Source organism: Pristis pectinata, chromosome 11 (genome assembly GCF_009764475.1).
Source record: "Pristis pectinata isolate sPriPec2 chromosome 11, sPriPec2.1.pri, whole genome shotgun sequence".
NCBI classification, from domain to species: domain Eukaryota; kingdom Metazoa; phylum Chordata; class Chondrichthyes; order Rhinopristiformes; family Pristidae; genus Pristis; species Pristis pectinata.
The window spans coordinates 46,936,259-46,954,651 of record NC_067415.1 but is presented as its reverse complement, the minus strand read 5'-3'; the positions used below and the strand labels follow the sequence as shown (position 1 = coordinate 46,954,651).

At 41.2% G+C, this 18,393-nt stretch overlaps 1 protein-coding gene across 1 annotated transcript in view; it reads right to left on the bottom strand.

Moving 5' to 3' along the window:
- The window catches only part of LOC127576094 (protocadherin Fat 3-like), a 554,951-nt gene that overhangs the window by 168,109 nt on the left and 368,449 nt on the right, over positions 1–18,393 (bottom strand). The window contains exon 5 of the mRNA XM_052026479.1: positions 15,660–15,721. Coding sequence (XP_051882439.1) covers positions 15,660–15,721 — 62 coding nt within the window. The remainder of the gene's footprint in view (positions 1–15,659; positions 15,722–18,393) is intronic.

The following is an 18,393-nucleotide window of genomic DNA, read 5'->3' as shown; positions in this document are numbered from 1 at the left end:
CCCTATATTGGCCACCTCACCTCCCCACTCTCAGTCCTGATGCAGAGTTTCAGCCTGAAGCATTGACAATTCCTTTCCTCCCACACATGCTATCCGTTTGTGTTGCCACGGATGCATTCTATGAAGTCCTCTTCAAGACTGCCTCGACCAACTTGATTTGCCCAATCTATGTGGGAGTTAAAGTCCCCCATGACAACTGCTGTTCCATTCTTACATGCATCAAATATTTCTTGGTTTATTGCCTGTGCCACTGTAATGTTATTATTTGGTGGTTTATAGACAACTCCCACCAGTGATTTTTTTCCCTTTACTATTCCTAATCTCTACTCTGATAGACTCAACATTCTGCTTGTTAGACCTTACATCATCTCTCGTTAGTGCCCTGAACTCATTCTTAATTAAGAGTGCTACCCCACCTCCCTTACCTTCCTGCCTATCCTTCGATACTACCTGATACCCAATCATCTCCACCCTCCAACCACGTTTTTGTAATGGTCACTAAATCATAACCCTTTGTACTGATTTGTGCCACAAGTTCACTGACCTTGTTTCGAATACTACGGGCATTCAGATAAAGTGAAAGGATTATTTTGAAAGGATTATTCCCTTCATGGCTCCCTAGTTCCCACCAAACACCCTCCCTCTTTGAGCACTTTTTCCATGCAATAGCAGGAGATACCACACCTGCCCTTTCACGTCCTCCTTTTGCACAATCCAGGGACCTGCATGAAGCAGTAGTTCACCACCGCATCTTCCAATCTAATGTATGCATTTTGGTGTTCATAATGTGGCATTCTCTACATTGGAGGAACCAAACACAGATTGGTTGATTGCTTAGTGGAGCATCTGTGTTCAGTCTGCAGGAACTTCAGGTGGCCTGGCACTTCAATTCTCCATCCCACTTCCACTCTGTTGTAAAGGGGTTAAATTGAGCTTGAGGAACAGTATCTCATCTTCTGTCTTGGTATATTGCAGCCTCCTAGACTCAGTATTGAATTCTCCACCTTTAGGCAATGTCATCTTTCTGTCTGCATTGGAGCTTGCCATTTCTGCTATAAATCATCTTTCTGTGATTTTGGCTCAGTTTTTCTCTATGTATTAGCAATGTCTGTTCTCCTGGACAGGTTCCGCAGCTCTCCTATTAGCAACACAAAAGAACAATAGAGAAGCATAATCACCCTCTAACTGACCCATTTACTCTCCAGCAATGTCTTGCCCCATCACAAACATTCCCTTTGTCCTATCCTTTCCTGCCATCACCTTCTCTGCTACTTAAAATCATCATTTTTATCTCTCTCTCCTGGTTCTGCCGAAGGGTCTCTGACAAGAAACATTAACTCTGTTTCACTTTCCGCTGATGCTGCCTAACCTGCTGAGTGTTTCCAGCATTTTTTGTGTTTACATCAGATTTCCAGCATCTGCAGTTTATTTTTACTTCCACTTAAATGTCTGCACTTGGGGAACTGCTCACTGAACATCCTATGTCGAGACAATCACTCTTTTCTCCTTGCTTCTCTTTTCTCTTTTGCCACATTGCCTTGCTCTGTGGGACCTCCCCATATTGCCTTGTCATTATTGATGACTCTGAAGAACAGCCATCATTGCACCTGCCTCTGGAAGTAATGGGCTAAAAGGTTGTGGTCAAGGATAGAATCCTGTCCTCACAGCTGGAAGACTTTAGGAATATTTAACACCACTGCAATAGCAATTGTCACATTTCTGAACAATGGCACTGCTTCCAATCAGCCGCCAATATAGCCGCAAGTCATTGCGAATCCCCATAACTAGTAGGTGCAAAATTTTGCTAAGCGCTCAGTTCCCCAGGAATGCTTAACATATGCCATTAAACTGGATCCTAGTTGTTCAATATGACAGTGCTGGCTTGAAATTAGTGTTGCAGCAGTACTGACAACATGACCCACCTACTATGAGCAGGGCAGTGCAACTGGTTTAAATAATTTTGCTGGACAATGCAAGTCACTTTAAGAACATCCACATACAAGAAATTGGGAGCCCATCAGCATCTGTAAAGCACCAGAACAAAAGATGCTGTAGAGCTAAATTTTGTGGCTTTGGATTCCTGGATCTCACACATACCAACATTTTGTGGGGGCGGGGGGGGGGGGATGGGGGGCAAGACTATACTTTTATTAAATCCCAGCATAACAAATTGGGCCAGGAATAAATATCCTGTTAATAAAAAATCTATTCCCTTGTAGTTAGAGTCATAGAGCAATACAGCACGAATACAGGCCCTTCGGCCCAATGAGTCCATGCTGACCATGGTACCCGCCCAGCTAGTCCCAATTTCCTGCTTTCAGCCCATATCCCTTTAAGTCCTGCCCCTCCATGTACATGCCCAACTGCTTCTTAAATTATACTATTGTACCTGCCTCAACCATTTCCTCTGGCAGCTCGTTCCATACACTCACCACCCTCTGCATGAAAAAGTTGCCCTCAAGTCCCTTTTGAATCTTTCCCCTCTCACCCTAAACCTATACCCTCTAGTTTTGGACTGCCTTACCCTGGGGGAAAGACTGATACCATCCACCTTATCTATGCCTCTTAGAATTTTAAACATTTCTACAAGGTCGCCCCTCATTCTCCTACATTCCAAGGAATAAAGATCTAGGCTTGCCAACCTCCCCCTTTAACTCAAGCCCTCTAGTCCTGGCAACATCCTCATATATCTTTTCTGCACACTTTCCAGTTTAACCATGTCTTTCCTATAACAGGGTGACCAAAACTGTACACAGTGCTCCAAGTGCAGCCACACCAATGACTTATACAACTACAACATAATGTCCCAACTCCAATACTCAATGCCCTGACTGATGAAGGCCAGCATGCTAAATGCCTTTTTCACCACCCTGTCTACCCATGACACTGCTTTCAACGCACTATGCATTTGTATTCCTAGGTCCCTCTGTTCCATTATACTCCCTAGTACTCTACCATTCATAGTTTAAGTCCTATTCTGGTGAATAATGAAAAACAAGGGTTCCAACACTGACCCCTGCAGCACACCACTAGTCACTGGCCTCAATGCCGAGAAACAACCTTCAACCCCCACCTTCTGCTTCCTACCTCCGAGCCAATTTTGAATCCACCTAACTAGCTCTCCCTGGATTCCATGGGACCTAACCTTCCAGACCAGCCTACCATGCAGGACCTTGTCGAAGGCCTTGCTAAAGTCCAAATAGACAACATCCACTGCCCTACCCTTATCTACCTTTTTGGTTACCTCTTCTAAAAACATCAAAAGGTCTGTCAAGCACAATTTTCTGCGCACAAAGCCATGCTCACTCCTCCTAATCAGACTCTGTCTATCCAAATGCTGGTAGATCCTGTCCCTCAAAATTTCCTCCAGTAACTTCCCCACTACTGACATCAGGCTGGCCAACCTGTAGTTCCCTGGCTTGTCCTTCTTAAACAATGGAACAACATTAGCCACATTCCAGTCTTCGGGAACTTCACCAGTAGCTAACGATGAAGCAAATATCTCCGCAAGGGCCTCTGCAATATCTTCTGTCGCCTCCCACGAAGTCCGAGGATGCACTTGGTCAGGCCCTGGGGATTTATCCACCTTAATGCGCTGTAAGGCTGCAAATATCTCCTCCCTGATAATACAAATTTCCTCCAAAACATCTTCACTATTTTTCCTTATCTCTTGAGCAACCATGATTTTCTCCTCAGTAAACACAGAGGAAAAATATTTGTAAAAAATCCCACCCATCTCCTGTGGCTCAAGACATAGGTGGCCTGTCTGATTTTTAAGGGGACCCGCTGTCTCCCTAACCACCCTTTCACTCTTTATATAACTATAGAACTTCTTGGGATTTTCCTTAACCTTACCTGCCAGATCCATCTCATACTCTTAAGAGGGAAATCAGGAGAGCAAAAAGAGGGTATTCTTAATCTTTTTATAGTCATCAAGGGGTTCACTCGTCCCTGACCTCCTAAACCCAAAGTACGTTTCCTGCTTTTACTTGACCAGAGGCTCGAAACCCCTCATCAGCCAAGGTTCCCTAAACTTGCCAGGTTTACCCTTTACCCTAACAGGAACATCCTGCTCCTGGACTCTTGATATCACACTCTTAAAAGCCTCCCACTTGCGATTTATTATTCAATCCATTCTGCACTCACTCACTGGGTGGTCAAACCAAATATTTAATTAATTCCGTGAAGGGTCTAAGTGCTTTATAATTGCGTCATATAATCCAGGGTAAAGCATGGCCATTAGGGACAGGATTGAATCTATTGCATTAGTCAAAAAATTCTGAACATAGTGTGATAACAGAATCATTTAAATGGGTTATCTGAGCTCTTGCAATACCCTTTCAATAAAAACTGTCAAATAATGAAAACCAGATAACAGAGAAACCACAATGACATTTACGTACTGCACAAACTAATTTCCTGGAAGCTAGCTCATCAGAGTTTGTATTTATTAAAGATTAAAACATATGTGCAATTTGCATAATTCAACCCTCTTTTACTGTGCTTGAAAAAAAATTAACCTGTATTGGAAGGGCTTTCTCTTCATCTCAACAAAACTGTTGTCTATTTTTGTACAGATTCATGCCTTTCTGAACAGAGTTCCTTGATGACATGTGCCAGAAAGTCAAACCAGCATCAGATTCAGCACTGGCTGTATTAGAATCATAGAACACTACAGCACAGAAACAGGCCCTTCGGCCCATCTAGTCCATGCTGGCCTGGTTTTCTGCCTAGCCCCATCTACCTGCACTCAGACCGTAGCCCTCCATACCTCTCTCATTCACGTACCTGTCCAAACTTCTCTTAAGTGTTATGATTGAACCTGCAACCACCTCTTCCGCTGGCAGCTCATTCTGTACTTGCACCACCCTCTGAGGGAAATAGTTCCCCCTCAGATTCCCCTTAAATATTTCCCCTGTCACCCTAAACCTATGTCCTCTAGTTCTAGTCTCACCCAACCTGAGGGGGAAAAGCCTGCATGCATTCACCCTATCTATACCCCTCATAATTTTATAAGATACTTCTATAAGATCTCCCCTCATTCTCCTGTGCTCCAGGGAATAAAGTCCTAACCTGTTCAATCTATCCCTGTAACTCAGGCCCTCAAGTCCCAGCAACACCCTTGTAAAATTTCTCTGCACTCTTTCAAGCTTAAATGACATCTTTCCTGTAGGTGGTTGACCAGAACTGCACACAATACTCTAAATTTGGCCTCACCAACATCTTATACAACTTCAACATAACATTCCAACTCCTGTACTCAATGCCCTGATTTATGAAGGCCAATGTGCCAAAAGCTCCCTTTATGACCCTATCTACCTGTGATGCCACTTTCAAGGAATTATGGATCTGTATTCCCAGGTCCCTTTGTTCTACTACAGACCGCAGCACCCTACCATTCACTGTGTAAGTCTTACCCTGGTTTGTCCTCTCAAAGTGCAAAGCCTCACACTTGCCTGCATTACATTCCATCTGCCATTTTTCAGCCCATTTTCCCAGCTGGTCCAGATCACTTTGCAAGTTTTGATAGCCTTCCTCGCTGTACCCTACGCCCCCAATCTTGGCGTCATCCGCAAATTTGCTGATCGAGTTTACCACATTATCATCTAAAATAATTAATATAGATGATAAACAACAATGGACCCAGCACTGATCCCTGTGACACACCACTAGTGACAGGCCTCCAATCAGAGAGAAAACCATCTACTACTGCTCTCTGGCTCCTTCCGCAAGCCACCGTTGAATCCAATTGACTACTTCATCCTGAATGCCAAGCGACTTAACCTTCTGAACCTTAATGACCCAGTTAAATTCAGAATCCTGAATAAATAATTGCCCCAGTAATAACAGTGGCAAAGCAGGATCCTGCAAAAGCTGCTATCACTATTTGTATATCGAGTGCTACACTAGCGCTAAAAAAAAATCAGAAATTGCAGCATGCATATGTTTTTATTGTCTTTGTGGCTTCGGCTAATGAACTGTTTACATTATTCATCTATTTGAAGAACTGTGAATAAAACCTCAATTACTAAAAGTTCCAATTATTAAAAATCCAATAATTAAAGCTTCCATTTTGTTGGCATAAAAGTCAAAACATTTTTGAATGTTATGACTCTTATGCCATGCAAATGCTTAACAACCTAAGGGCCAGGAATTATTTTGTACTTAACGGGTGAAGTCCATTCAGGATATACAGTACTTCTGGTAAAGTTATAGTGGCAGCTTCAAAGAAATGGCCAGCCAAGAATTTTAGGAAGAAAGAAGGGTTCCACATGTTCAGTGTTTTTTTAAAAAAGATCAGTTCCAACTATCCACCTTCTTGTCCTTTGCTGCATTTTCCACCCACCAATGAGGGCGGCACGGTAGCGTAGCGGTTAGCGCGACACTATTACAGCGCCAGGGATCGGGGTTTGATTCCTGTCGCTGTCTGTAAGGAGTTTGTACGTTCTCCCGTGTCTGCGTGGGTTTCCTCAGGGTGCTCCGGTTTCCTCCCACATTGCAAAGATGTACGGGTAGGTTAATTTGGGGGTTTAAAAAAAATGGGCGGCGCGGACTCGTTGGGCCATAAGGGCCAGTTACCACGCTGTAAATAAAATTTTAAAAAAAATTATCACCATGCTGACAATTTACAGATTTTTCTAATTCCTTCTCTAGGTACCAGTGTGACAACTTAAGCTGCTCTTCAGAATCTACACTCATAGTCTGGACACTTTTAAAAGCATCCGGACTTCAAAGTTAAAGTTGTCACCCAAACACATATTCTGTTTAAATCTTACCGGGGATCCATTCAAACTTGAACATTAACTCTATGAAAAATTGATTGTGAAATATGTTCTTTATTGGTTAGTAATGATTGAACATTTAAAGTAAAACGCAATTCCAGATCTTATAGACTAAAATTTGCCCTCCCAGGGATTTCTAAAGATAATCTGACTTTTCCAAATTGTCTCTTTTTCTTTCATGTTCTTATGGAATAGTTCATGTTTTTAGCTTTTCTTTTGCAACAAGTTTCTCAATTGTATGCGCAAGTTACAAATGTCACTACGAGTCAAATGTGAAATTAGCACTAGTTTAACACGTAACTGGAAAAGTCTGATTGAGAGTCTCCAACCTGAAACATCAACTCTGTTTCTCTTTTCACAGATACTACCTGACCAACTGAGTGTTTCCAGCATTTTCTGCTTTTATTTTAGATTTCCAGCATCTGCAAATTTTTTTTTGATTTTCATACAACTAGAAAGGTTTTTTGGAACATTGTTCAAAAAAGCACATTGATACACCACATGAAATACCCTTCCTTTGACTCAATCATTACTAATCTGTAGACCACCCATCTTGCCCCATGGAAGCTGAGATTTTAAAATGGTTCCAGAAAATACTCAGCAGGTCAGGAATATCCGGAACGGGAAGTTGTTGGGGTTTTAACAGTCAAGTACAGCAGCAGAGAAATGATGAAGATAGGAATGAACAAAAGAGATTTGTCATATGGTGGGAGGTCAGAGTGATCCAATCACAAAAGTGACGATGGAGCAAAGCAAAGGAAGCTGCAATGGAAACAATAGATGGAAGGGATATCAGCAAACCTATTACAAGCATCAGTCTGAAAACACGGGAATGTTACAGTAATCTGACATTACTGAAACCAGTGTCCATTTCTGAAGATTGTGAAGTACTTAAAGGAAAGATGGGACCTGTTCCTCTCAGAATGCAGGCCAGAGAGGTCAAGGGTAGAAGTGAGTCATAGAATTAAAATAGCAAGTAACTGAAAGCTTGGGCTCATGCCCTCACTGAGATTTTTGGCAATCAATCAACCAACCAGCATTTGGTCTTCCCACAATACCATACAGCCAGTCATCTTATGACATATTTTCTTAGCTTCGACCTCAATATGATTTTTAATACATTATTTTCTCTGTCAGTTTTCTTCTCTAAATCATCCTATAGACTGTCAGCATGCCAATGCCTTACGTTGGAGTGGGGAACTATGAGAACATCAGTCAAATGCCTCCATAATGTGCAAGCATTAATGTGCAAGTACTGGGATATTCAGTTATTGCCTTCACTGAAATTTCATGTTCATTCTTTGAGCAGCACTTGCTGTGTAATGATCAACTGGAAAAACCCTAACCAACATTTCCAACACTAGTGATTAATACCAAACAATCCCACTTATTCTTGTTAATATATTTCAACCCCAAACAGGAGTCAATTCTGTGGATTTTCCTGATACATGTGCTACATGTACTCACTAAATAAGATGAATTAAGTAGCACCAGCAGCAGTTTTACTAATATCTGTGCACAGGTATTAAAAAGACATTCCTCAATTAGGTTTTTACATGCAAATTACGATTAGATATTTATAGTGTAAATTAAGTTCAGGCCACACTATAAAGGAATTATGACAATTATGAAAAACAACTGTACTAGCTGTACAGAAGTCTAACTGCATCAACAACAATTACTGATTCTTCAATTTATACAGTGACTTTACCATAGAAATAAAGACCTCAAAGCATTACTGTTACTAGGTCTCAGCAGCTGTTCTCCAAACAGGTTTTTTTTATTGCATTGCCAATGGAAACCAATTTCACAGGGGCAATATCAAACATAAACCTGGTGCAGGATGGAGGGTTTTAGATTTCTGGATCATTGGGATCTCTTCTCGGGAAGGTGGGACCTGTACAGAGAGGACGGGTTACACCCGAACCAGAAGGGGGCCAATATCCTTGCAGCTAGGTTTGCTAGGGTGGTTCGGGAGGGTTTAAAGTAGTTTGTGAGGGGGAGGGGAACCGGAGGAGTAGGTCAGAGGAAGAAGGGGATGGGGAAAAGTTAGATCAAACAGGTAGAGAGGCTTTGGGGAAGGAGAAGCAGAATACAGGCTATAAAAGTAGTAAGGTAGATGGACTGAAGTGTGTTTACTTAAATGCAAGAAGTGTCAGGAATAAGGGAGATGAACTGAGGGCTTGGATAAGTATGGGGAACTATGATATTGTGGCTATTACTGAGACGTGGCTGACGTTGGGGCAGGAGTGGATATTGAATATTCCTGGTTTTCAGTGTTTTAAGAGGGATAAGGAAGGGGGGAGAAGAGGAGGAGAGGTGGCGATACTGGTCAGGGACACTTACGGCTGTGGAAAGGATGGATGATGTAGAAGGATCATCTCTAGAGTCCATATGGGTGGAAGTAAGGCACAAGAAAGGAGCAGTTACTCTACTAGGAGTATTCTATAGGCCCCCCGGTAGCAGTAGAGATATAGAGGAGCAGATTGGCAGGCAGTGTTTGGAGAGAAGCAAAAACAACAGGGTTGTTATAACGGGAGACTTCAACTTCCCAAATATATACAGGAACCTGCTTAGTGCCAAAGGTTTAGATGGGACGGAATTTGTTAAATGTGTCCAGGAGGGATTCCTGACGCAGTATGTCGACAGGCCGACTAGTGGGAATGCCATGCTAGATCTAGTTTTAGGAAATGAACTGGGACAGGTGAAGGATCTATTGGTGGGTGAGCATTTGGGGGACAGTGACCATTGCTCCATAACCTTTAAAATTGTCATGGACAGGGACAGGTGCAGAGAGGACAAGAAGATATTTAATTGGGGAAGGGCGAACTATGAGGCTATAAGGAGAGAACTTGGGAGTGTAAAGTGGGATGTCCTTTTTGAAGGGAAATGTACCATGGAGGTGTGGTTGACGTTCAGGGATCTTATGCAGGATGTTAGGGATAAATATGTCCCGGTGAGGCAGAGAAGGAATGGCAGGGTGATGGAACCGTGGGTGACGAGAGAGGTGGAACGACTAATTAGGGAGAAGAAGGTAGCATACGTAAGGTATAAGCAGCAAGGTTCAGACAGGGCCCGTGAAGAACATAGAGTAGCGAGGAAGGAACTTAAGCAAGGGCTGAGGAGAGCTAGAAGGGGACATGAAAAGGCGTTGGCTAGTAGGGTTAAGGAAAATCCCAAGGCCTTTTTCATGTACGTGAAGGGTAGGAGGATGGCTAGGGTAAAGGTAGGTCCGACTAAAGACAAAGGTGGGAGAATGTGCCTGGAGGCGGCGGAAGTGGGAGAAGTTCTCAATGACTACTTCTCTTCGGTATTCACCAAGGAGAGGGGTCTTGATGACGCGGAAGGGAGTGCTGGTAAGGGTAATGTTCTCGAGGTTGTAGATATCAAGAGAGAGGATGTGTTGAAGTTGTTAAATAATATCAAGACAGATAAATCTCTGGGGCCTGACGGGATTTTCCCCAGGCTGCTTTGAGAGGCGAGGGAGGAGACTGTTGAACTGCTGGTAAGGATCTTTGAGTCCTCGCTGTCCACGGGGACGGTGCCGGAGGATTGGAGGGTGGCGAATGTTGTCCCCTTGTTCAAAAAGGGTAGTAGGGATAGTCCAGGGAATTACAGACCGGTGAGCCTTACGTCTGTGGTGGGTAAGCTGTTAGAAAGGATTCTAAGGGATAGGATCTATGAACACCTGGAGAATCATAGACTGATTAGGGACAGCCAGCATGGCTTTGTGAAGGGAAGATCTTGCCTCACAAGCCTGATAGAGTTCTTTGAGGAGGTGACGAAGAAGATTGATGAGAGTAGTGCAGTGGATGTGGTCTATATGGATTTTAGTAAGGCGTTTGATAAGGTTCCTTATGGTAGGCTTCTTCAGAAGGTCAGAGGCCAAGGGATCCAGGGAAGCTTGGCTGTGTGGATTAGGAATTGGCTTGCCTGTAGAAAGCAGAGGGTTGTGGTGGAAGGAATGCCCTCGGATTGGAAGGCAGTGACTAGTGGTGTCCCGCAGGGATCAGTTCTGGGACCTCTACTTTTTGTGATATTTATAGATGACTTAGATGAGGGGGTGGAAGGCTGGGTTAGTAAGTTTGCGGATGACACTAAGATCAGCGGTGTTGTGGATAGTGTGGAGGGCTGTCGGAACTTACAGAGGGATATTGATAGGATGCAGAGCTGGGCTGACAAGTGGCAGATGGAGTTCAATCCGGAGAAGTGTGAGGTGGTACACTTTGGAAGGACAAACTCCAGGGCAGAGTACAAGGTAAATGGCAAGGTACTTGGCAGTGTAGAGGAGCAGAGGGATCTGGGGGTTCATATTCACAGTCCACTGAAAGTTGCTTCACAGGTGGATAGAGCAGTTAAGAAGGCCTATGGGATGTTAGCTTTCATAAATCGTGGGATTGAGTTTAAGAGCCGCGAAGTGATGATGCAGCTTTACAAAACTCTAGTTAGACCACACTTAGAGCACTATGTTCAGTTTTGGTTGCCGCATTATAGGAAGGATGTGGAGACGTTGGAGAGGGTGCAGAGGAGATTTACCAGGATGCTGCCTGGATTAGAGCGTATGGAAAATGAGCACAGGCTTAAGGTGCTAGGGCTTTATTCACTGGAAAGGAGGAGGATGAGAGGAGACATGATAGAGGTATATAAAATATTGACAGGAATAGATAGAGTAGACAGCCAGCGCCTCCTTCCCAGGGCACCAATGCTCAAGATGAGAGGCCATGGCTTTAAGGTTATGGGTGGGAGGTTCAGGGGAGATGTCAGGGGGTAGTTTTTCACTCAGAGAGTGGTTGGTGCATGGAATGCACTGCCTGGGGTGGTGGTGGACGCAGATACATTGGACAGGTTCAAGAGTTTGTTGGATAGGCACATGGAGGAATGTGAGATAGAGGGATATGCGGGAGAAAAGGGTTAGATAGGGTGGTTTGATGGACGGCACAACATGGTGGGCTGAAGGGCCTGTTCTGTGCTCTATGGTTCTATGGTTCAAGCCTCATAGGAAGACATAGGGAAGATACTCTGAAGATTTTAAAGTGCATCTTTTTGGAGAAAGTTGAGGTAGATGAACACAAAGGTTCAGGAAGGAAATTTCAGAGCTTAGGACTCTGGAGCTGAAAGCTCAGGTGCCACTGTTGGAATAATTCAATTCAGAATGGATTGAGAATTAGAGAACTATATATAATTTTGGAGCATGAGAACAATAATGAGATTTATAGAAATAGGAAAGGGTTGGACCACAGAATGAGTTGAAAATCAGGATGAGAACTTAAAGTGTTATTTAACCAGGACCTAGAGCAGGTTAACTGTAATGGATGAACAGGACTTGGTGTGAGCTGGTACACGGGCAACAATGACCTCAAGTCTACAAAGAATAGGAAGGATACCAGTCAGGATTGAATGGAATTGTCCAAAAGGAATAAAAGCCTGGATAAGAATTTCAGCAGCAGATGAAATGAGGCAGATAAGGGGTTGGGTGACATTATGGAGGTGGACATAAGCAGTCTTAGCGATAATATATGAGGTCCGAAGCCTAACGTGGGAGAAATATATCACCAGGTTTAATACTCTGGTTCATTTTGAAGCAGTTGCCAGGGAGAGGGGTAGAGCTGGTGACTAAAAATAGTGGCTTTGTGATGGGGATTGAAGATGAGTGCTTCAGTTTTTCCAAAGCATACACAATTCATTTACACTTATGCGTAGGCAACAACTGAGAGCCTCTCTAATGCAGTGAACCATTCTCAACCACTTATGTGACCAATACTCAATCTCAGATCATCAATCTCTTACGTTGCCTGCTAAAATCATTAATGGTCTATTCAGTGTTCATAATATACCAACATATTTTCAAGCATCCGATTACTAAATTTCAGCTGTTGTCCAATCAAGATTTTTTTATTGCATTGCCAATGGAAACCAATTTCATGGTATTATGGAAAATGACTACAGTTCACAACACACTAAACTGTTTATAGGTCAGAGACTTTTAAATAAACTTACAGGCAAATTTATAAATTTATTTTTTAATATATGGGCATAACTGACATATTAAGGATTACTGTGATATGGATCTACAATTACTGGATGTTCAGCCATAATCCTGTCATTATTCACAACATATTTATATTGCATGAATAGAAAAGTAGAAATATGATGCCCATGTTAGATTCATTATCATTTATATTTATTAGTAAAAATACTCTCATTTATGAGGTTTATACTTCAGGTAGCAGATTGGTTGTCACATCATTTATTGAAACAGAATACTTATTTGATGACAAAATGGCAAAGTTTGCTGCATTAAGAACCTCTCTGGTGAGCTGAAATGTATGCCAAATTTTTAATTTCATTTCTCCAATTAGGAAATACAGTACAGCTTTTACATTTTTCAGAGTTGATGTTAAGTGTATTCAGACCTGTTTTTGTTAAAAAGGAACGTCTACAAATTGACAGGTATGCAAAGGTGAAGCTTTCCACATGGTTCAAGGCTGCATTGAAATTGCAAATCCCTTTTTATTGCAGAGGTCATTCAATGATCATTCATTACAAGGATGTAGGCCTCATAAATTTAATGGCAGCATTGCTGTTTATTCTGACAGTTCAATACACTCAGGTTGTGTACGAACCTTTCACTGCTATCTGAGGGTAGTATCCTAATGAACAAAAATTTGAAAAAAAACTTGATTGGAGAACAATTGAGGTTTAATGATAGGATGCTTGTTAATTTTTTATTTCCACTGCCGAAATACTTGTATCACCCAAGTGAGAACCAGCACAGGATGCTTCCACTCTACAAATGTCATTTGTGCTAGGCTTGTCAAAGGGTTGTGTTAGGCTTGTTAAATGTAAATGTAGTGGTGCAACAGAGAATGACAACCCGACCTTGTTAATCTCAGCTTTTCATCCTTTTAGGATTTATTCATTTCACATTTTAAGGAACATGGTTAATCACAGTGCTTTTTACAAAATAACCTCGAGGTGTTCAGGTGCCTGCCTTGGTCCTGCATACTATACTCATGGGGTCAGATGGTTGCTGATTCACGAGGCTTAACTGGGACAATCAGTGAGGTACTTAGGGCACTGCTGAGGATTTGCGTTAGCTTCAGAGGAGATTTTAAACAAAAATTTTTATCATGTTTTATTCTTCCCTCAGGGAGATATAGAAGATCCAAAAGGCACATTTTGAAGAAGAACAGAATTCTTTATGGCATTTGTGCCAAACATTTTTCCCTCCATCAACAGCACTAAAATTATTTAGTTAGCTGCTTTATTGATGTTGTGGGATTTTGCTATGTATACATTTGGTGCCGTGCTTCCCTATACTACAATAATCGCAATACTGTTATGAAGAGCTTTCTTCACAACAATCAGTTGTGACGAGTTTTGTGATGCAATAAGATTCTGGGAGCCACTAATTAAATGTCTGCTTTTCCTATCCATTCAATCATCTGTATTACTATAACAATGCACCGATTCAAGATGTGAACCAATTTCAGAATGGTTTGATAAAGCTAGTGGATGCTGATTAACAATGCACAGTTCAGATTACAATGAACTGATCTGAGTCACATCAAAGCATCAAAAACATGAATAAAGTATAAAGGAAATAATAGAGGGGTTAAGCAAGTATTTGAATAACTCTCGTTTAAATTAGAATATAGTACAGACATTTAATAGGTAAGAGAACTATAATTTTATTGTAAAGGACTGAATTCAAAAATACTTCAGGTTTTTCTCAGCAGTGATTGTGTTTCCCATTAACTGAGCAAATTGCCACACTGACATTGAGCAACCAGACATTATAAAGGACAGGCCAAGATATCCCTTCCTTGGTAACGGAGTTGTCCACAGTGGGGATTCAAAAGGTTGGCAACAGGAGAAGGTTTCAGCTGAAAATGAATTAGAAGTTAGTAGAGCTGTTGCTTTGGGCACCACCGATAAGCTGGACACAAATTGTATTAAAAAAATCCCTGGTTAATGTAACCATAGCCCAAAAAATTGAATGCTACTGCATTTAGGATTCCCACTGAAATGTGTCATAAGTTTCCCCACATTTTCAATGTCAGATCACATACGATGCAGTAGACACAATTTTTTGTTTTATATAGTATATGATGATATATAACACGCTTTACTACTTACACAAAAAAATTAAGAATTACTTTGGATATATAAAAGCACCACTGTTAATCTTCTGTAATCCAAATACATTAGTACTTACAATACTGCTCTGTACCAAGGAATTCAGACCAGGGACATCTACTGTATTATTAATGAGAAGTGTTTCCCACCCTGCCCCTAAGTTTCTGCTTTAATATATTTGGATATTGCTCAAATGTAAAATCTTCCATGAACCTGTGCAATTGAGGAGCAATTTAGACATTCATTATGTGTGTTTACTTTAAAAAAAATTGTAACATTTAATAAAGATAACCTGATGTACTCTAATTAATATACCTGAAAATGGATTTAGCACCAAATTGATTTCAAGAACACTCTGCAGTACTACTTGTGGATTACGTTGGCATGCCACTATTACATGCACATTCCAAAAAGATTATATTCAAAAGCATTTAAGTAGTTCTAATCTGTGGTTGTGCACCAAAATCATAATTCTTGGAGCCTCCTCAAAAGCCCACAAATAACAACAATAAAAAGGAACTTAGAACGGGCATTTGATTGATTTAGAATCAGGCATCGGTTATATGGGCAGAATTAGTTGCAAATGGAAAGAATCAAGCAGACTCAGATTGGCCTTGACCTTTGGCATTGGTATTGCCAATATCAATTAACTGTGCTGCATAAAGCACAACAGATAAAAAAGTCCCATGCTTACAATAAGCCACATAAATAGTAAAATATACATAATAAACGACCTACCTCAAGTACATGCTCTGCTTGCTGTTCTCGATCCAGCTTTCTTGTTGTAGTCATGATCAAGCCTGTAACAGATAATTAGGAATAATGCTAAGTTAACAGTTATTTGGCAGATTCATTACCAAAGAGCTAAGCTACACTGATAAGGCAAAACCTGGGGTCAAATTAAATTTACTCAGCCCAATGGGAACAAGTGAGAAACCTTGTAAAATAGAATGTTCTGCCTTACTTACTTTATAGTGGTGACTACGCTTCAAAAATGCATAATTGACTGCAAAAGTGCTTTGGGACATTCTAAAGTTATGACAGCAGATATACAAATGCAAACATTTCTTTTAACATTTTTTTCCTATTGGAAATTCACCGCCCACTATTTTAACCACAGTTAACTATGGCCACTATTCATGCTTGAAGCAGACAGGAACCTCGTGAATTAATGCAAATGTTGGCTATTATAACAATGGGACCCAAAAAAGCATTCTAACCCTTGGCTGGGCAGGTAACATGCAGTCAGCAGTTGGGAAGACTGAAGTGCCCCCCTGAAGTAATTGAAGTACTTTCTTTAGTTAGTCTGGAAAATGGGTTTGCCTCTTTTGATGTCAGACACTCATTGCTGCCCATTCCTCTTGTGAGAGGCTTCAAAGTCCCCCATATATGCCACCTTTTCTGCTTTCTTTCTTTTAAGGATGGGGAAACTGATCGAGTGCCTCAAGATGAGTCCTGGGGATTTAAATACTGCAGACAGCAACTTGGAAGTATAAGTGTAAGTGTGCCTGCATTCCCCTCAGGGAGATTAAACAAAGTGCTCCTTCTATTGTCATATTCCTCCCAGTGGCATCGGTGGAGACAGAATAGAAAATTACCATCTTGCTTGGTTCAGGGTGACTGACTCGGCTAAGATGATGAAACAATATTCTGTCAAATCACTCTGGTGAGAAACCAAACATACGTTGGGTACATGTTTATTTCAAAATAGCCAGTGAGATTATAAACTTCCCTTCATCTGCAGTTACAGTATAAATATGTGATTGCAATGAATTTGCAGGTGGTTTGCAAAACTAATCTTGTAGTGCTGACAAATTTCAATTATAATAAACCCTAAAAGGCAGCAGAAGCTTCAGACTAACAACTAACATGTGTACATACAGCAGACTTTTTATTTCTTTTGTTATTTGCAAATATGACTTAGTTATATGCACATTACTCACACTTTCTCTCTTTGAAACAAAGTGTGAAACACTTTTCACAGTTTTCCAGCAGTCACTGGTTCAGTCTGTTAACTGGTTTTCTCAGACACTGGACCTTCTTAATTCTCTGGCATTGTAGTAACTTCTCGATCTGAAGAATGTGTGACATCTTGACTCAACTCACTGTTGACATGTGTCTCCTCTTCAGCAATAGGTTCCATTTTTGAAATAAATTTGTCATTGCAAATTCCTTCAACATCTCCTGATTAGAGCCTGGCCGCTATCATTTGCTCAATGTGGATGCTTCTGAGCTCCGCCCCTCCCCCCCCCCCACCCCCAATTCGTACTAATATCATTTCTATTCCCAGACTTGTATTATCTCACCACTATCTCACCATTAAATGATAAACAGTAATTTAGCTAACAGGCAATTAATCCATTATCAGACTGGAAGAACTTTGAAAACTGGTCTCTGCAAGGTTTCTTTCAGAGTACATATAAAACGTTTGGCTACACCATTTAGAGGCAGAATAGCATTTGGGTGAATGCTTGATACACTAGCACCAAGCTACCGTATGCTAACGCTGAAAGGTTCACAAAAATATGATGTGAGCTGTGGTCCGTTGTTGGATGCCAACTCCTCAGGCATGACCATCCCTCATCTTCAACTGTACGTCTGCTGCCTTGCAAGGTCCCACATATTTATTGTTGATTCAGTTTGAGTGTGCACCACTAAGGACAGAAATCCACATGGACTTTCTAAACTGATCTACTTACATATCTAATATAGTATCTTTGCGCACTCCTGGCAAATTGCACACATTGATACTAATTGTTCCAAACATTAATCATTATCCAGCCAATACACAACATTCCATATTAACAATGCCAGTGCATCCTGCATGTTGCAATCAAAAATCTATCTGCTCAGGACACTGGAGCTAACTATTCTACATCCCAACTTCAATTATTCTTAATTTGCGTGCACTTCCAATTCTCTTTTGTAAAATGGTCTCAGATCTGAATTTGGACACTTACTCAATTTGGTCCAATCTCTGAGACTATACTGATAGACATTTCTGAAGCATGTCCTGCTGCATTACCTAAACTATTTCTGCAGCCATGACTGAAAAATTATGGGATATGAATTGCAAGGTGAAAATCATACTTTCACTACTTAGGTCAGAATCTTCGTGTAATAATTTGAATAACATATTGGCAACTGCATTTTGTTTAGAGTACCAATACTCAATTGCATTGGCATAATGCAATGGCTAAACTGTCCATCCATGCACCTTGGAGATCGCCACAGATGTAATCAATTTTGAAGCCAGAATGGCTTATACAGTGTACATAACTAACAGGAATGGTCTGTCCTAAAGAATCTGGCGAAACTCTTCACTCCAGAAATGATAGCCAGTGTTTTCTTTTCAATCTGTACATTGTTTGGTTTGCTATTGTTTAAGTTGCAAGACACACACTATAGGCTTTTCTTGGCTGTCATCCATAATATCACTGAAGGTAGTGATTACTCTGGAGTTTGAGATAGT